Here is a 19,999-nt window from a genome sequence, read left to right as displayed (position 1 = left end):
ACCACCAAATCAGTTTCAATTGTGCAGAGATACGGAACAAGTCCCTGAACAGAGGTAGTAGAAAACTGACTAGGCATGCTTCTCTTCTACCTTTTTTTAAAAGTCAGACCAGCCTCGAACCCTTTGCCACTCGAGTTTTGACTTCCCTCCTGGAAGTCCCAGAGACGGTGAATACCATCTAGAAACCATTCCTTCAGATACAGGATAAGTCCCTAATACACAAACATAGACAGAAATCCTCACTAAGTGGGCTGATTCCTCCCGTGACAGAGAGCAAATGTTTCCAAGAAAACCAACTCAACAGTGCTGCCCGAGACCTTCGCAGACCACCATGGGTTCAGCCCTCAGCAAATCAAATGTTTTAACCAGATGAGCAAACAGAAAATCAAAGTAGCTTTTGCTTTCACACAGACCAGTTAATCACAGATAATTATGCCAAGACAAACATCCATACTCACATTCTCTCAATAGACTAGCCCAGACTGAAGTTGAGCAGATAATGCCCACCTCCCCAGATGGGCATGGGGCCACTCTCCCGGCACCCATGCCCCAGACCAGAATTCTCGACTGACATCTTGGTGAGAGCCTATCGGAGGAGTTAAGGCTGCGTCCAGCCCCCCCCCCCCCCCACCTTCTTGGTAGCAAATTGGCTAGTCCCACACAAGGAAAGAAACAGAAGAGTGAACCCATAATTCCTTGATAGAATCTGAATTCACTCACCTCCAGAGTCCTGATTCCTGATTACCTGATGAAGTCCTATGACTTCTGGGGAGGTGATCAAGCTCCCCCTTCTACTAACTTGGAGTAGGCCTGACTGACTGGGACCCCTACCTTACAGATTCTGTCAACAGGTTCAGAGGTGTTCATCCACTTTCTCCAGATGCCAGCCGGGTCCTGGGCTGAGGTCCAGGAGCACCTGGAGATCCCCCAGGTTCAATTCTGCTAAAATCAGCAGCGGGCGCCTTCCAGAGGCCTGTCCTGTGCCCCTGGGCCTCAAACCCCATCCACTCACCAGAGGCTAAACAAAGCCAAAACGCGGTAGCTTCCCGATTCAGGGAACCATATGTTACAGAAGAGCAAAGAAATACCAAGCACGCTTCCTAGAGAAAGGGAGGAACCCATTTATTAACACTAGTGACTAGTGGACTCCGGGAAATAATTTCTAAATCAGAGTCTGTTCCCTCCAATTCTTACATGGATTGAAGGTTGACCCCATACCTCAAGACTCATTTCTCCGAACCTCACCTGATTGTAGTAGGCCTGAGGCATGCCAATGGTATATTTCATGGGGACCACAGCAAGGCCCCTTTTCTTCCAATAATTATTGTTGTTAAATCCCTCAGCATCCCTTTTCCTGGCATAAAATGACGATTTCTCCAGGCACTCTTTCCAGCATCTTTGCAAGGCCTCTGGATTAAATGCCTGCTTATAGGCTGTTTTGCTAATTCCCTTATACATGTTTATTTCTTTAACCTGAAAGACAAGAAAAAAGCATCTCAAGCATACATGCTATCCCATTTGTGAAACATGTGTTTTTGTTATGTACCTGACATGAAGAAAGTCTTTCTAAAAAAGAAACAACTATTTAAATGGATATAAATATGTAAGGACAAATGTAAACATATAAACATAATGATAATAACAATAATCATAATAACAATAGAAACTACTGTTGAACACATCATATCTTCCGAGCTGCAGACTAAGTGTATGATCTCAACAACTTTACAATAACCCTGAGAAATAGTAGGTGTATTATGAGCCCTATGACAAGTTTCGTTAGTGGTGAGACAAATTTCTTCTGACTCAAAATTCTTTTACTTCTGCACAATGTTTCTTTATTCTTACCTGTTCTCAAATCTGCTCCTCCGAATCTGAACTATGGTAGGATGTTTGCACAAATGGCTGTGATGATGCCAATCTCCCTAGTCATGCCGTTGGGTGGTTTCACACTGACTGTGGGATTGGCCATATGACCAGCTTTGGACAGCGGGACAACACATATGTAATGCAGGCAGAGACATGAAAAGTGCTTGCATCATGTTCTTACTTCTCCTGGAAAATCTATGAACCACAATGAGAACTGATCTGGGCTAACCTCCTGGAGGATGAGAGACCCTGTGGAGCAGAGATGAGCCTTCCCAGCTGTGATATTTAGACTAATCAGTCAATGACCACCAGATGAGGAAGTGAATCTATCTTGGACCATAAAACTCCAGTTAAGCTGAGCCAGACCAGAAGAGCTACCTAGCAGCTGACCCACAGAATCAGAAGAAATACTATTTGTTGTCTTAATCCACTAAGTTTTAAATATATATATATATATATATATATATATATATATATATATATATGTTTATTGATTTCAGAGAGGAAGCGAGACATAGAAACATCAATGATGAGAGAGAATCATTGATCGGCTGTTTCTTGCACGCCCCCCACTGGGGATTGAGCCTGCAACCCAGGCATGTGTCCTTGGCCAGAATCGGACCTGGGACCCTTCAGTCCACAAGTGGACACTCTCTCCACTGAGGCAAAGCAACTAGGGCTTAATCCACTAAGTTTTGATTGACTTGTTGCACAGTAAAAGCTTACTGATACATAGACTATATACTTTCATTGAATCTTACAAGCTAATGTAATGCTGTATGTAGGTGCTCAATATATATTTGAACCATTGATGGCAGAGTTTTGTAAGGGGATTCTGATTGATTACCTACCTCTTCAGGGAGTAAGTTACATTGAGATGCCACAGCAGTTATGTAAGCTTCAACTACCACTGAAACCTCGGGAAAGCCAAATCCTCGAAAGGCAGTGTTGGATGGCAAGTTTGTTTTGCAAGCCCTACCCCGGCACCGGTAGTTAGGAATATGATATGCATTTTCAGATTTCAGCACAACGAACTCTATCACCTGAATGAAAACAAAACCGAACTTCACATCTATCAAACATTCAAAATCGGTTATCAAATTCTATCTCTAACACAAACCCTTCACAGAATTTTGTCTAATTTGTATGACAAATATCCATGCAAATAAAGTGTAGCACAACAACTCAACGGGTAACCTAGGGGGAGGGCATAGTCAGTCCTTATTTACCAACTCAGACTCATCAGGGGTGCATCCACCATTGATATAATATTGAACGTCGGCAGCTTTGATCACACCGTTGTTCATGAATCCAATCTGCAAAGTGATATGACAAAACCATTTTCTCAGCAGTTCTTTACAACCAGATCCTGCTGTACACAAACGCATCCAACTGCATGTGTCAGTCCATACCCAGCTTATGAACATGATTTGATGTGATAGTCATCAGAGGAACCCTGAGGATGGTGCCCAGGGCAACCATGGGATCCCAACAGAAAGTTCTGATTGGGTTTGGGTAGCATCCAAATACCCCTTGCAGTCAGCATGGAATTTAGTAGTTGTTTTATGATTGATTGGTTGTCCCTGGACAATATTTTCAGCAGTCTCCTAAAATTTTTCTCTCACTCACTTTGTATTTTCCGAGGAGTGGGTGGCGGCCAGCAGTTATCAGCATGTCATCACCACGTTCTAGAACAAACCGGATTGGGCGGCCAGTCCTGTAGGAAATGACTCTGTTAATACGCTGGGTGCTTCATAAAGGTGTAGAAACATGAGCTGGCGAAAGGGGACTGGACATAACCTAACTTAGTGGTTTTCCATGGGGGCAGTAACATACCTTAAACAACATTTTGGAAGTTTGTGGGGACATTAAAACATAACAAAACAAACAAACACAAAAATAAAAACTCCTATTAATGTTATCCTGATTTAGTCATGTCTGAGAGTTTTGATGTTGAAATAATACATTATTTACTTACTAGAGGCCCTGTGCACACAGTGGACACTCTCTCCACTGAGCCAAAGCCAAAGTTTGTGCACTGGCAGTGGAGAGGGGGTGTGTCCCTCAGCACCACCTGTGCCCTCTCACAGTTGGGACCCCTTGGGAGATAACCACTTGCTAGCTTAGGCCCACTCCCTGGGCGGCAGATGGCAAGCCCGGTCCCGCAGTGCTTGCCCCGCCTCCATGGGTAGCAGATGGCAGGCCCAGATCCAGTGCTGGGTCCCAGATAGCAGGCCCGGATCCCGCACTGGGTTGCCGGGGCGGGGCGGCGGATTGCACTGCTGCTTGCCCCGCCACCCCACCACCCCGGGTTGCACACGGCAGGCCCGGGTGGTGGATGGCAGATGGCGGTGGGATGGGCGGCGGATTGCACTGTCCCGCTCCACCTGCAGTTTGCAAATTTAATGGCCATTGTTGTTGGGTTAATTTGCATACTCTTCTGATTGGCTCATTGGCGTAGCAAAGGTATGGTCAATTAGCATCTTTGTCTTTTACTAGTGTAGATGTTACTTTCCTTTTATTTCTTTTTTATATGACATTAAGGCATTGTATGAGGATTTTGCAATTGTGTGAATTAGTAGGTTATATTATGATGATGTTCACTTTGGATATTAAAAGGGGCATTAAAACACTTGCCAAAGAGAGGGGGGAGAAAATGGCGGAGGTATAGATGGACGTGTCCTGTGCCTTGTCCCAGAGCAGATAAGGGTGAGCAGCTGAAACAGGTAACATACAGCCCGAATAGGCAGAAGATATTCAGCTGAGAGACAGTCTGCAGCTGGGAAAGACAGCGAACTCCTGGAAAAAGGGGACAGTTGGAGGCTGCGGCTGAAATCTCTCCCGGTGCACCAGCTCAGCCGTGGAGACCGCGTCATCTTGAGTGGCTGTTACCGGCATCCAGAGATTGGCTACTAACCTGGAAACAAGGGATCTCAAGCAGCGCGACTGCATGAACTCAGACGAGCACTGCTTCTTCTCACAGAAAGGTTAGACTTCCCCTAAAGGTGCGGTTTGCTATTCAGGTTGGAGAGAGGACCGCGCGTGCACATGCGTGCGCAGGGGGCGGGGTGGGGGGGGGATCTGCGCCCCACAGAGTCCGCGGCCTTTGGAGCCAGCGTGACCCGCGAGTGTGGAAGGGCTCTCCCAGGGCTGCTGGCGGAAGGGAACGCTAAAAATAAGCCCATAGCTGGACTGGATATAAAAAAGCAGCCTCGGATTTTGCCAGTCTGCCAGCTGCTTGGTGCCAGGGGCGAGTGGGAGCATGGAGACTGCGCGCAGACTTGGAAGGTGGAGGCTTGCGAATTCGCACAACTTCTCAGGCTCTTGTTTTTACACTTCCCTTTAGACCTGTGCATTTGATTATTAAACCCAGTGCATGGGATTTCCCAGTTGGGGTCACTCGCAGAGCCTATGGGGAAAGTTGTTTTGGGGGAGCCTGGGAAACAGAGTGGGGAGTAACGATTAAAGAACCAGCTCTGGGCAGTGGCCTTTCCCAAACCAGTTTCAAGTACAATAGAGAAAATAAACCCTACTGTATAGAGAGGACTTATAGCCTTGGAGGTCAATCAAGACACACTGCCACCCAGAGGCAGAGCCATGAACTGACTCTTCTGTAAATACAAATAAAGGCAGGCTGGGTAACAAATACAGCCTGCCTTAAAATCAGGACTGTGGTTTACAACATGGAGGAACAGTGTATCGCAGGGAAAGTCAACACTCTCCTGAATACGTGGCAGGACTAAGGCATGCCAAAAAGAAGAGTAGAAGATCTGAAGCACCTTCACTACTGCACATTTTTATTTTATTTTATTTTTTTAAATTCTTTTTTCACCTTTTAATTAAGAACCTATTTATTTATTTATTTTTATTTTTTTCATCACCTGATTTTACCTTTTAATTACTACATTTTTATTTTTAAGCACTATTATTGCTATCATTTTACCATTTTTTAAAGTGTCATTTTATTTTTTTCTTTATTTTATTTTGGGATTAGTGTTCTACACTCTATTTTCATTGTTCCTTTAGCATCATTGCTCTCTATCTCAACTTTACCCTTAAGCCAAAACTCTCTTCCTCACTTTCCGCCTTTTGTTGTCCTGTTTCTCTTACCATATTCCTGCTTTAGACTTCCCTATTCCTTATTTTAACCCACTGTCTAAATTTCACCCTACTTATATATCTACTTTCCAATCCCTTGCTCTAAATCCATATACACCTTTCTCTTATCTTTCTTCACTATCCAATTTTTATTTTCTCTCTCTCTGTCGTTTTGCTAGTGTTTGCTTGATTTTGAGTATATTGGTTTTTTATGCTTGTTTGTGAGATTGTTTTGTTTTTTTATTTTCATTTTTCTGTTTTGCTTTTTTTCTCTCTTTCTCCAGTTATTTTTGTGCTTTTGTTTTCCCTTGCCTTACTTGATATTAGCGGTTGTTTGTAGTTTGCATTCATCTATCTCCAGGGATTTGTTGCTGGAATTCGTTGGAATTAGTAGTGGTTCTATTAGAGTTTTCTCCTCATATAAATAGTCTCTTCCCCACCTCTATTTCATTCTCTCTCTTACTTTTTTTCTCTCTCCCTTTTCCCAATCTCATTTCTGCACTCTTTTTTGTTTTTTCTTTTTCTCTTTAATCTTTTTCTCTTTTTTCTTCTTTATCCCCTAATTCTCTTTGCTCGGGTGGTCACCTTTATTTGGGGTTATTAATGTCGTGAATACATTTGTGTTCAGTGCCTTGTACGTTGTGCCTTATTGTGTTGTATTTTGTGCCTTTAAATCAATGCAGCAGAGAGAGAACTACATAACTAAACACCTGGAGAAGAGAGATCATGGTGAAACAAAGAACCAACCCACATATGAAAGAAAAACAGGCATCATCAGAAAAGAAAGTAAACGAAATGGAGGCAATGGAGGCAAGCAACCTGTCAGAGAAAGAATTCAGAGAAATGGCCATAAGGTGGATGAAAAGAATGGAAGACAAATTCAACAATATGTGTAAGAAGCAAGAGGAAATGAAGAAAAACCAAGAAGAAATGAAAAATGACATCACTGCTATAAAGAACTCAATAGAAAGCATCAACAGTAGACTAGAAGAAGCAGAGGACCGCATCAGCGAGCTAGAAGACAAGGTTGGAAAAAATACCCAAACAGAACAGCTTCTAGAAAAAAAAATTAAAAAGCTGGAGGAGAGCCTAAGAGAATTCTGGGACAACACAAAACGAAACAACATCCAAATAATAGGGGTGCCAGAAGGAGAGGAAGCTGAGCAGGGAATAGAAAACCTGTTTGAAAAAATAATAACAGAAAATTTCCCTGATATAGGGAAGAAAAAACTCACACAATCCAAGAAGCTCACAGAGTCCCAAACAAAATGAACCTGAAAAGACCAACACCAAGGCACATTATAATTAAATTGGCAAACACCAACAACAAAGCAAGAATCTTAAAAGCAGCCAGAGAGAGACAGAAAGTTATCTACAAAGAATCCCCCATCAGACTAGCGACTGATTTTTCAACAGAAACACATCAGGCAAGAAGGGAATGGAATGAAATATACAAAGTCATGCAAAGGAAGGGTCTGAATCCAAGAATACTGTACCCAGCAAGGCTCTCAATCAAAATTGAGGGTCAAATCAGGAGCTTCACAGACAAAAATGGTCTACGGGAGTTTATTACCACCAAACGAGCAATGCAAGAAATGCTAAAGGGTCTGCTGTAAAAAGAAAAAATAGGAAACAAAGAAGGAACACAGCGGTAAAGAACAAAATGGCGACTAACAAGTTTCTATCAATAATAACTTCAAATGTAAAAGGATTAAATGCCCCAGTCAAAAGGCATAGGGTAACTGAGTGGATAAGAAAACATGACCCATATATCTGCTGTCTACAGGAAACCCACCTCAGAAAAAAAGATGCACACAGACTGATGGTGAACGGATGGGAAAAGGTTTTTCAGGCGAATGGAAGTGAAAAAAAAGCCGGCGTAGCAATACTTATATCTGACAAATTAGATCTCAAAGTGAAGGACATAAAAAGAGATAAAGAAGGCCACTTCATAATATTAAAGGGAGCAGTCCAACAAGAAGAAATAACTCTGGTAAATATATATGCACCCAATATAGGAGCACCAAATACGTAAGAAATCTTCTGGAGGACATCAAGGGAGAGATTGACAGCAATACAATCATAGTAGGGGATTTTAACACCTGCCACATGTAGTACCAGTACTCCATTCTTTTTTTTATCACATATTTTAACACCTCCTTTCGACAAAGGAGGCAAGAGCATACAATGGAGTCAAGACAGTCTCTTCAATAAATGGTGTTGGGAAAATTGGACAGATACATGCAAAAAGATGTAACTAGACCACCAACTCACATCATACACAAAAATAAACTCAAAATGGATAAAAGACTTAAATGTAAGAGGGGAAACCATAAAAATACTAGAGGAATCCACAGGCAGCGAAATTGCAAACATGCCGATGGAATTTCTTCTCTGATAATGCTCCTAGGGCAATGGAAACTAAAGAGAAAATAAACAAATGGGACTACATCAAAATAAAAAGCTTTTGCACAGCAAAGGAAACCATCAACAAAATAACAAGAAGACCCACTACATGGGAGAACATATTTGCCAATGATACCACCGATAAGGGTTTAATCTCCAACATTTACAGGGATCTCATGAAACTTAACAAAAGGAAGATAAACAATCCAATAAAAAAATGGGCAATGGACATAGTTAGACACTTTTCTAAAGAGGACATACAGAAGGCCGAAAGACATATGAAAACATGCTCAAAGTCACCAATTATACAAGAGATGCAAATCAAAACAACAATGTGTTATCATCTCACACCTGTCAGAATGGCTATCATCAACAAATCAACAAACAACAAGTGTTGGAGAGGATGTGGAGAAAAAGGAACCCTTCTGCACTGCTGGTGGGAATGCAGACTGGTGCAGCCACTGTGGAGAACAGTATGGAGCTACCTCAAAAAACTAAAAATGGAACTCCCATTTGACCCAGTGATCCCACTACTAAGAACATATCCCAAGAAACCAGAAACGCCAATCAGAAAGGATATATGCACCCCTATGTTCATAGCAGCACAATTCACCATAGCTAAGATTTGGAAACAGCCTAAGTGCCCATCAGCAGATGAGTGGATTAGAAAACTGTGGTACATCTACACAATGGAATACTACACTGCGGTAAAAAAGAAGGAACTCTTGCCTTTTGCAACAGCATGGATGGAACTGGAGAGCATTATGCTAAGTGAAATAAGCCAGTCAGAGAAAGATAAATACCACATGATCTCACTCATTTGTGGATTATAGAGAACAACATAGATAGACTGATGAAAAGGGACAGATCCAAAAACTGAGAAACAGCAATCAGGCTATCAATCCCCAGAAGGAAAGTAGGGGAGGGCGGGGGTAAGGGGAAGAGATCAACCGAAGGACTTGTATACACGTATATAAGCCAAACCAATGGACATGGACAACAGGGGGATGGGAGCATGTGTGTGTGTGTGTGGGGGGGGGGTGCTGGGGTTGGGGGTTAATGGGGGGGATGAGGACACATTTGTAATACCTTAACTAATAAAAAAAAAACACTTGCCAAAGGGGAATGCTGAGGCTGAAAGGATTGAGAACCAATCAATACTCCATTGAGTTCTGCCCCCCTTTCATGCAGACTCCCCATCATAAGGTGCCCGTGGAGGACCCCGCTGGCTTCAGAGGGGATGCTCCCTGAGCTTGCACCTCTGCTCACAAGACAGGCTTTGCTATGGTTGGAAAGTGCCAGTGAACTGTGATGTTCAGTGTTTCTCTTCGCAGCGATAGCCTGGGGTAATTTACGTTTGTCCTGAACATACTTATTAAACTCTGGTACATAAGATGTTTGCAAAAAGTCGTGGCTATTCCCGCTCCTAATGTGTCTGGTTATCCCATCTGGATGATGTTGGGCTAAGTGAACTTTCCCAGGCAGCAGCCGACCCTGCTGTGTTTCATCACAAAATGTGTCCATTGTAAGGTTGGGGCTTTGACCTGCCCTCCATTCAGCCACCTTAGCTTGATTTATTTTTAACAATATATTATATTAATTATATTATATTATATTATATTATATTATATTATATTATATTATATTATATTATATTATATTATATTATACTAGAGGCCCGGTGCACAAAAATTTGTGCACTCGGGGGTGAGGGGGGCAGTCCCTCAGCCCGGCCTGTGCCCTCTCACAGTCTGGGACCCCTCGGGAGATAACGACCTGCTGGCTTAGGCCTGCTCCTGGTTGGCAGAGGTCAGGCCCAATCCTAGGTGCAGCCCCTGGTCGGGCTCAGAGCAGGGCCGATTGGGGAGTTGGGGCGCCGCCCCCTGTCATGCACAGAGCAGGGCAGATCGGGAGGTTGCATTGCCACCCTCAGTCAAGCTCAGGGTAGGGCCGATTGGGGGGTTGGAGCACCGCCCCCTGTCACACTCAAGGCAGGGTCGATGGGGAGGTTGCGGCGCCACACCCTGTCACGCACAGAGCAGGGCCGATCAGGGGGTTGAGGAGCTCCCCTCTGTCACTCACAGAGTAGGGCCGATAGGGGAGTTGGGGCACCGCCTCCTGTCACCCACAGAGCAGGGCCGATCAGGGGGTTGGGGCGCCGCCACTGTCACACTCAGGGCAGGGCTGATGGGGAAGTTATGACTGTACCCCATCACACACAGAGCAGGGCCTGTGGGGGGGTGTTGGGGCGCCGCACCCTGTCACACACAGAGCCGCAGGGTGATCAGGGGTTTGGGGAGCTCCCCCCTATCAGGCACAGAGCAGGGCTGATCAGGGGGTTGCGGCGCCTTCCCCTGTCACGAACAGTGCAGGGCGGATAAGGAGGTTGTGGCCCCCCCCCCCCCCCCCCCGTCACACAGAGAGCCGCAGGGCGATCAGGGGGTTTGGGCGCTGCCCCCTGTCACGCTGATCCCGGTGCTGGGAGGCATATTACCCTTTTACTATATAGGATAGAGGCCTGGTGCACGGGTGGGGCCGGCTGGTTTGCCCTGAAGGGTGTCCTGGATCAGGGTGGGGGTCCCGCTTGGGGGACTGGCCAGCCTGGGTGAGGGGCTGATGGCTGTTTGCAGCTGGTCACACACCTTTCAGGGTGAGGGTCCCCACTGGGGTGCCTGGTCAGTCTGGGTGAGAGGCTGAGGGCTGTTTTCTGTCTGGCGGGTGACTGAAGCTCCCAGCCTCTCCTTTTTTTCTTTTTTTTTAAATTCTGGGCCAGCTTTAGCTCTGAGGCTTGGCTCCAGCTCTGAGGCCTTGGCTGCTGAAAGCAGGTATCTGGTTTGTTTGGGTTCTATAATCAAAACACTGTTTCAACTGCAGCTCTGAGATCCTGGCTGGCTGAGAGCAGGTTTCTGGGGTTTTGTTTAGCTTCTATATTTGTAACAATGTTTCAAACTGCAAGCTCAGAGGCCGGCAGCAGCAGGCGGGGAATGTTGGCTTCCTCCGTCACTGAAGCAAGCAAACCTCATGTTCACTTCAAGCTGTCCGGCTGCCGGCCGCCATCTTGGCTGGCAGTTAATTTGCATATCGCCCTGATTAGCCAATGGGAAGGGTAGTGGAGGTATGGTAATTACCATGTTTCTCTTTTATTAGATAGAACTATATTATATTATATTAATTATAATAATTATATTATATTAATTATATTATATTATATTATATTATATTATATTATATTATATTATATCATATTTATATTTTTTAAAATTCTCACCTAAGGATATTTTTCATCGATTTTTTTTTTTTAGAGAGAGTGGAAGAGAGAAGGAAAGACAGAGAGAAATATCGATGTGAGAGAAGCACATTGATTAGTTGCATCCTGCACGTGCCAGGACCAGGGTCTGGGGCCAGGGAAGAGCCTGCAACCGAGATACATGCCCTTGATCAGAATTGAACCCAGGACTCTTTGGTCCGCAGGCCCATGTTCTATTCACTCAACCAAACCGGCTAGGGCTATTTAACAATTTAAAACAAACATTTAAAGAAAGTCAATGCACTTCATGAAGAAGTAATATGTAGTTATGTCTGGGCAACCAGTCAACATCTATAGTGATTGCATTTATTCCACACAACTATCTTGTGAACCAGGTAGATACTACTTTCTCCACTTTATCGGAGAGTACACTGAGGCGCCTTGCCTATGGTGACCCTGACGGTTGGAGAGTGGGTAGAGCAGTGTCCCTTCACCCTCAGGCTAACCACATCCCTTGGAAGTGACAGCCTGTGACGAATGGAATGAACCCTGGGGTGGGTGCAGGGCTGGAAGGACGTGGGTGGCACCTGTCCAGCTAGGAGTTCTGACATTAATAGCTGGCACTGCGACTCTTACTTGTTGGCGGCCACAGCACTGACAGCTCCCAGCAGGGAGGGCTTGGTCACTTTCCCCCCAAATGCTCCTCCGGTTCTTTTCATGTGGCAGGCAACTCTACTCTTTGGGATGTTAAGTGCTGCAGCCACAAATTCCTGAAAGAGATAAACCCCTGATGTCACATAGTGCGATTTAATAGGACATTTCCTCATCCATGTGCTTCCCCTCTGCATAGGAAAAGACAATCAGTAATTCAACACATACAGCATTTACAGAACTGTGAAACCATCATCACAATCCAATTTTGGAGTATTTTTAAGTATCCCCAAAGAAACCTTGTATCTATTAAGCAGCCACTTCTGAGCTCCCCCTAACCTCAACTCCCTTGAATGCCCCACCACTAGGCAACTACTAATCTGCTTTCTGTCTCGACAGATTTGCCTGTTTAGAACATTTCATATACATGGAATAATACAAGGGTGGCCTTTTGTGACTGGCTTCTTTCACTTCACATTATGTTTCCAAAGTTCATCCATGTTGTAGCATGTACCAGTACTCCATTCTTTATTTTAAAAAATTTTTACCTAAGGATGTGCTTTTATTGATTTTAGAGAAAGAGGAAGGGAGAGAAAGAGAGAGAGAAACATTGATGAGAGAGAGAAACATCCATCAGTTGCCTAACATACGTGCCCAAACCAGAATTGAACTGGCAACCTTTTCAGTATATAGAGCGATGCTCCAACCTACTGAGCGACCGAGCCAGGGCAACTCCATTCTTTTTTATGGCTGATTAATATTCTATTGAATTGATATATGACATATTTTATCCCTTTATTAGCTGATGGGCTATGGCATTATTTCTACTCTTGCCCACTGTGGAAATGCTGCTATGAACATTCATGTACAAGTTTTGTGGGGACATGTGTTTTCATTTCTCTTGGGTAGATACCTAGTTGTGGAACTGCTGGGTGATGTGGTCACCCTATTTTTAACATCCCGAGAGACCGCCAAGCTGTTTCCAAAGTGCCATTTCTCATGGCCACCAGCAATGGGTGAAGGTTCTAATTTCCTGCATCCTCGCTAACACTTGCTACTGTCTGTCCTTTTAAGTATAGCTGTTCTAGGGGGTGTGATGCGGTATTGCTGTGGGTTTTGAATTGAATTTCCTACTAATGATGCTCAACATCTATTCACGTGCTTATTAGTCATTCATAGACTTTCTTTGGAGAAATGTCCGTCCAAGTCCTTGCTGAGCCTGCTTTTGATACTGCCCCAGGCTCTGGGCGGTAAGCTGTGAGTATTAGTGCCCTGGGAAATGCCTGCTGTTATGGAGCTGATTCACTGTATCCCAGGTAGATATGAATGCTGACCACCCTAGCTGGTGTGGCTCAGTGGATAGAGTATCGGCCCGTGGACTGAAGGGTCCCAGGTTTGATTCCGGTCAAGGACACATGCCTGGATTGCAGGCTCGATCCCTAATGGGGGCTATGCAGGAGGCAGCCAATCAATGATTCTCATCTTTGATATTTCTATCTCTCTCCCTTTCCCTTCCTCTCTGAAATGAATTAAAAAATATAAAAAATTATAATATTCATTGTGACCTTCCTTATACATTATCCATTCAGAGCCCAGAGACACATATTGTCTACAAAAAGAGACCTCAGAGGTCATCTTTGCCACCTTCCTCAATTTACACAAAAAGATATTGATGCCCAGTGACTTGTGGGAGGTCACATAGCTGCTAGGGGCAAAGCACACATCCCCACAACCTTCTGCCCAGTTCCACACGTGCACCTCTGGACACTGCGGCACACCCCAGCCCAGCTTCAGTCCCCTGCCCTTTCATTTCGACTCGAATGGCATTTGGTAGTTTCCTCCTCCCGTTGAGCCTACCCACCCCTTTAAGACCTCAAGATACCAACTCACTGTGCTCTCTTCCAGGAAGCCCCCAGCTTTTCCCTTCAGGGATGCTTGTAATTGCTCCTCCCCGTGTCATTATTTAAGTATTCCCCTGTGCCTAGCAATGTGCTCAGACCTAAAACTCTGCATTTCAGAAGAAGGGAAGGTCAGGGGATTTTCTTTGCTTGCATGTGCTGGTGGCCATGCTGTATAACTCAGATGCTAGAGCAGGACTGGAATTCACATGCTACTGAGCTGGGCTGAAATGTCTTGGAAATGAGATCAATGTACACGTGCACCACAAAGACGCAAGAACGTTTATAGAGAGAGAACCAGCATCCATCAACCATGAGGAAAATGTAAATACACATGTACATTTTACACCATCAATTGTTATTAGGGAAAGGGGAACTTTGCCCTATATTTTGGAAGGGAGCAAAAGTTTCTGATCTCTTTAAAAGGTCCGCCCACTTTTCCTCATTTAGGGAAATTTCTGCCCACCTCCTCCATTAGGGACGCTAGCTCGCGTCAAGTGTGCAGGGAATCTGAGATGGGGAGTGGAAACAATCAAAATGCCTCCAAAGAGGATTGCCTGGTTGTATGGGCCTCACACCACAGTCATCTGGAGTCTCAATTTCCAAAGATATTCTGTTACCTGCACGTGGTTGGGAAACTGCGTTCCAAGGTGTAACACCATTTCTTTATCTTCTTCTTTTGGGATAGCCAGGATAGTTTGTGTTTCCATGTAAAAATGCTCCTGTCCTTCCACGTGGATCTCACCTGTGAAGCATGAACACAGGACAGTGTTTGCCTGAAAGTCCCTCCCTGGAGGCTCTCAGTGGGGTTTGGTTTATAAAGGGCAGGTCACTTCAGCTTATGGAGAACTGGACTTTATACATTTGCTTAAACCACTTTTCCTCATTAACCTTCACTGTGCCCAGCCAGCTGGGTGACCAGGGCTAATTCAGTCCCCTTCTCTTGGGCTCGGTTCCTTGTCTGACTAGTGGGTGGTGAGATCTATGATGTGTTGGACTTGAGTGCACATCCAAACCTGGCCACATATCCAGTCTCTGTCATCTCTTTGCTCAGTGAGTTTGGCCATGTTATTAAAGCCTCAGTCAGTCCTTGATCTGTAAAGTGTGGGTAATAATACGCACCTCAATTAGGTAACATTAGAATAATTGAGTCACACTGAGGATAAGCAGCTTGCCAAAGGACACGAAGGTTTAAAATGGTAGAACTGGCTCTAGCTGGTTTGGCTCAGTGGATAGAGCATCGGTCTGTGGACTGGAGGGTCCCAGGTTTGATTCTAGTCAAGGGCACATGCCGGGGTTGCGGGCTTGATCCCCAGTAGGGGGGGTGTGCAGGAGGCAGCCGATCAATGAGTCTCTCTCATCATTGATGCTTCTATCTCTCCCTCTCCCTTCCTCTCTGAAATCAATAAAAATATATTTTAAAATAAATAAATAAGTAAATCTATAATAATAAAAGTGTAATATGCTAATTAGACTGGACATCCTTCCAGATGAATCCCCGGCTGGCCCCCAGCCCTCAGAGCCCCTTGCATGAATTTCGTGCATGGGGCCTCTAGTAAATAAATAAATAAAATGGCAGACCTGTTCCCAGCAGTTTTACGGCCGTTTCTTACTGGTTTATCTGAGATTTTGGGCTTGGTTAAAACATCCTTATCATTTTGTAGGCTGTGCCAAGAAAGGCATTTGGCTCTAGCTAAAATTTACTTTGAAACCAGCCAAAACATTCCTGTGTAGTTAAAATAAGTGAATTGCTTTTCCAAGAGTCAAAGAATTTTTGGAAATTATTTCTTGGGACAATAGAATGTTAGTCCTCCCAAAAAGCTCTCCCCCAAAACCTTTGTTTTTAGCATACCATATACTGACTTTCATCTAAATTCAAGCAACGACATCATTTTTACATATGCTAGGTATTGCTCTCAGGCATAGCAAATTACAGATAATGAATTCCTTTAATCATCATACCAATCCTGTGAAGCAGGTATATTAGAAAACTGAGATAAGAAAAAGTTAAGTAAGTTGCCCAAGGCCACACAGCCGGTAAATAACAGAGGTGGGATGCAAGCCCAGGCAATCTGACTCTAGGATCCACATTCTAACTGCACCCTTTCTCTATGTTGGTATACTCTGTAATTCTTAGTCATTTCCACCCAAATTCCAAATTTCCTTCATATTTCAAATTTTCCATTTGTGCTAAAATTTGGACTCCCATAATGGCCAAAATCCTAAATGACAAAGGGCTAGCACCTGTGACTCTGTTGCTCTTAGGGTGAGTATAAAAATGAAAAGAAAATATATCACTGTGATTAAGAGCAAGGACCTGTGGGTCATCTAGTCTTGGGCTCCAGTCCTGGCTCTATTATAAACGGAATATGAGGTCTCAGTCAATTACCTACCTTGTCTAAGCCTCAGTTTCTTTATCTGTAAAATGGAGCTACCAGTATATGTTTCTTCTCAGAGTTGTTCTGCTTGAATATTAAATCGTAAGCAGAAAATACGGGGAGAAACCAAGATGGCGACATAGGTTAACGCCGGAGATTGCTGCCTCGAACAACCACTTCAAAAAACAACTAAAAGATGGAACGGACATCATCCAGAACCACAGGAAGGCTGGCTGAGTGGAAATTCTACAACTAGGAGGAAAGAGAATATCATACCCAGACTCAGAGGAGGCACAGTGCTGAAGTGAAATACTAAGGTGCGGAGTGCACGCGGAGCGGGCTGGAGGCGGATGGCGCGGTTGTTGTTTTCAATCGGGAGGGAGTTTCAGACTCTGAGCTCCAGATCCGGGCGAGTCTCTAGGGACCTAGACTCAAACGGGAGAAGCGGGACTGTCTGGCTTCGGTCGGAACTCGGAACTCGAAGGCAGCTTTCTCTCCGAGGTTTGCAGCGGTTGCTGGGACTCTGTGAGGCAGAGCCCCTAGGGACAGAATTGAGAGCAGCCATAACTGCTTGCTCCGGCCCACCCTGTAGATCCCCGGGGACCCACCCCGCTCAAGCCCTGCGCAGAGCCATTTGCCAGATAGCCTCAGGCAAAGGCTAGATTAGCACCGTCCTAGAGATCCAGCACAGAAACTCTCCCACTGCAGACACAGCGGACTCTCATAGCCAGTTAGCCTGGAGGTCAAATCACCCCCACTATTGCCGACAACAATCAAGGCTTAACTACAACAAGACTGCGCACAAAGACCACTAGGGGGTGCACCAAGAAAGCATAAAAAATGCGGAGACAAAAAAACAGGACAAAACTGTCAATGGAGGATATTGAGTTCAGAACCACACCTTTAAGGTCTCTTAAGAACTGTCTAGAAGCCGTCGATAAATGTAGTGAGATCCTCAAGAAATCTAATGAGACCCTCGATGTTATGATAAAGAACCAATTAGAAATTAAGCATACACGGACTGAAATAACAAATACTATACAGACTCCCAACAGCAGACGAGAGGAGTGCAAGAATCAAGGCAAAGATCTGAAATGCGAAGAAGCAAAAAACACCCAACCAGAAAAGCAAAATGAAAAAAGAATCCGAAAATACGAAGATAGTGTAAGGAGCCTCTGGGACAGCTTCAAGCGTACCAACATCAGAATTAAAGGGGTGCCAGAAGATGAGAGAGAGCAAGATATTGAAAACCTATTTGAAGAAATAATGACAGAAAACTTCCCCCACCTAGTGAAAGAAATGGACTTACAGGTCCAGGAAGCGCAGAGAACCCCAAACAAAAGGAATCCAAAGAGGACCACACCAAGACATATCATAATTAAAATGCCAAGAGCAAAAGACAAAGAGAGAATCTTAAAAGCAGCAAGAGAAAGAAACTCAGTTACCTACAAGGGAATACCCATACGACTGTCAGCTGATTTCTCAACAGAAACTTTGCAGGCCAGAAGGGAATGGCAAGAAATATTCAAAGTGATGAATACTAAGAACCTACAACCAAGATTACTTTATCCAGCAAAGCTATCATTCAGAACTGAAGGTCAGATAAAGAGCTTCACAGATAAGGAAAAGCTAAAGGAGTTCATCACCACCAAACCAGTATTATATGAAATGCTGAAAGGTATCCTTTAAGAAGAGGAAGAAGAAGAAAAAGGTAAAGATACAAATTATGAACAACAAACATGCATCTATCAACAAGTGAATCTAAGAATCAAGTGAATAAATAATCTGGTGATCAAAATAGAATCAGGGACATAGAAAGGGAATGGACTGACTATTCTTGTGGGGGAAAGGGGTGTGGGAGATGCGGGAAGAGACTGGACAAATATCGTGCACCTATGGATGAGGACAGTGGGTGGGGAATGAGGGCGGAGGGTGGGGCGGGAACTGGGAGGAGGGGAGTTATGGGGAGAAAAAAGAGGAACAATGTAATAATCTGAACAATAAAGATTTAATTTAAAAAAAAAAGAAAAAGAAAAAGAAAAAAAAGAAAATACTTGGGAGCTTAAAATAGGTTTTAGAATACTCATTTCTCAGGGTTTTTGTCATTATTAAATAATATAATACATGTGATATGCTTAGCATGGTGTTGCCATAGTTTGTGTTTATCTAGATCAGTGGTTCTCAACCTTCCTAATGCCTCGACCCTTTAATACAGTTCCTCATGTTGTGGTGACCCCCAATTTCATTGTTACAAATTGAACATAATTAAAGCATAGTGATTCATCACAAACACAATATGTAATTATATATGTGTTTTCCGATGGTCTTAGGCTAGATTAGCAGCTGAGCCCTGGTCAGTGTGAAAGGGTCGTTCGACCCTCAAAGGGGTCGCGACCCACAGGTTGAGAACCGCTGATCTAGATGCACAGAAGTAAAGAATAGGGCTTGCTTAAGGCAAAGATAACACTTTTTCCTAAGTGTTATATGCCTGGACTGTAACTACTCACCATGTGAGGAATTTATGATCAGATCACCCTGTGAGGTTACTTTTGGTTACACTTGTTATGGCATCTCCTTTTGGACCACAATAGTGTGTTTAGAAACATTATTCATAATAGTCCCAAGTTGAAACCAACTGAACTGTCCATGAACAGTAGAACAGAAACATAAATTGTGGAATATCTATACAATAGAATGCTCCGGAACAATGAAAAAGAACTACTGATCTATGCACCAACACGGTGAACCTCCCACACATAATGTTGATGAAAAGAGATAAACACAGAAAAAGTTACACTCTAGTTTCCGTTTATATGAAGTGCAAAACAGGTGAACTCATCTACAGTGACCACAGCTAGAAAAAGACCTTTCAGAAGGTTGCTGACCTGGAGGGGGCGGGGCACAAGGAAGCTTTCTGGGGCGCTGGAAAGGCCCTATATCTCGATGTGGGTCGTATTTACACAGATTGCTGCATATGTAAAACTTCATCAGACTGTAAGATTATTTGTGCATTTTATTTATTTTAAATATATTTTTATTGATTTCAGAAAGGAAGGCAGAGGGAGAGAGAAATAGAAACATTGATGATGAGAGAATCATTGAAGGGCTGCTTCCTGCACACCCCACACAGGGGATTGAGCCTGCAACCAGGGCACGTGCTCTGACTGGGAATTGAACCATAACCTCCTGGTTCATAGGTCGGCGCTCAACCACTGAACAACACCGGCCGGGACTTATTTGTGCATTTTAAATTGCAGTTTAAGTATCACATTAGGGTTGAGAAGCTCTGCCTTAGAATTTCAGTATTTCTCAAATGTCGGGAGCTGGTCCATCCTTGCTGTTTCAAGGGACCTGGCATATATGGCATATGGTTCTTAATATGTTTGCTCACCTTCTTGGCGCTGTGTTTTAACCAAGGTCACCTCTCCGAGAAAGGTTGAATCCCCAGGTAG

At 44.0% G+C, this 19,999-nt stretch overlaps 1 protein-coding gene and 1 pseudogene across 2 annotated transcripts in view; one reads left to right on the top strand and one right to left on the bottom strand.

Annotated features, from left to right (window-relative positions):
• Positions 1–19,999, top strand: part of LOC308522657 (protein tyrosine phosphatase type IVA 1-like) — a 94,370-nt pseudogene that overhangs the window by 25,121 nt on the left and 49,250 nt on the right. The window lies entirely within an intron of this gene.
• LOC308522655 (aldehyde oxidase 4-like) overlaps positions 1–19,999 on the bottom strand; it is a gene marked incomplete at both ends in the record, with an annotated part of 71,907 nt that overhangs the window by 14,341 nt on the left and 37,567 nt on the right. The window contains 6 exons of the mRNA XM_081096139.1: positions 1,246–1,473; positions 2,721–2,912; positions 3,099–3,185; positions 3,499–3,586; positions 12,257–12,390; positions 14,790–14,914. Coding sequence (XP_080952265.1) covers positions 1,246–1,473; positions 2,721–2,912; positions 3,099–3,185; positions 3,499–3,586; positions 12,257–12,390; positions 14,790–14,914 — 854 coding nt within the window. The remainder of the gene's footprint in view (positions 1–1,245; positions 1,474–2,720; positions 2,913–3,098; positions 3,186–3,498; positions 3,587–12,256; positions 12,391–14,789; positions 14,915–19,999) is intronic.

The sequence above is a fragment of the Myotis nattereri genome (assembly GCF_964212035.1).
Source record: "Myotis nattereri genome assembly, chromosome: 7".
In the NCBI taxonomy this organism is placed as follows: domain Eukaryota; kingdom Metazoa; phylum Chordata; class Mammalia; order Chiroptera; family Vespertilionidae; genus Myotis; species Myotis nattereri.
Note: the sequence above shows the minus strand (reverse complement) of the source record. Positions and strands in the feature narration are given on the sequence as shown.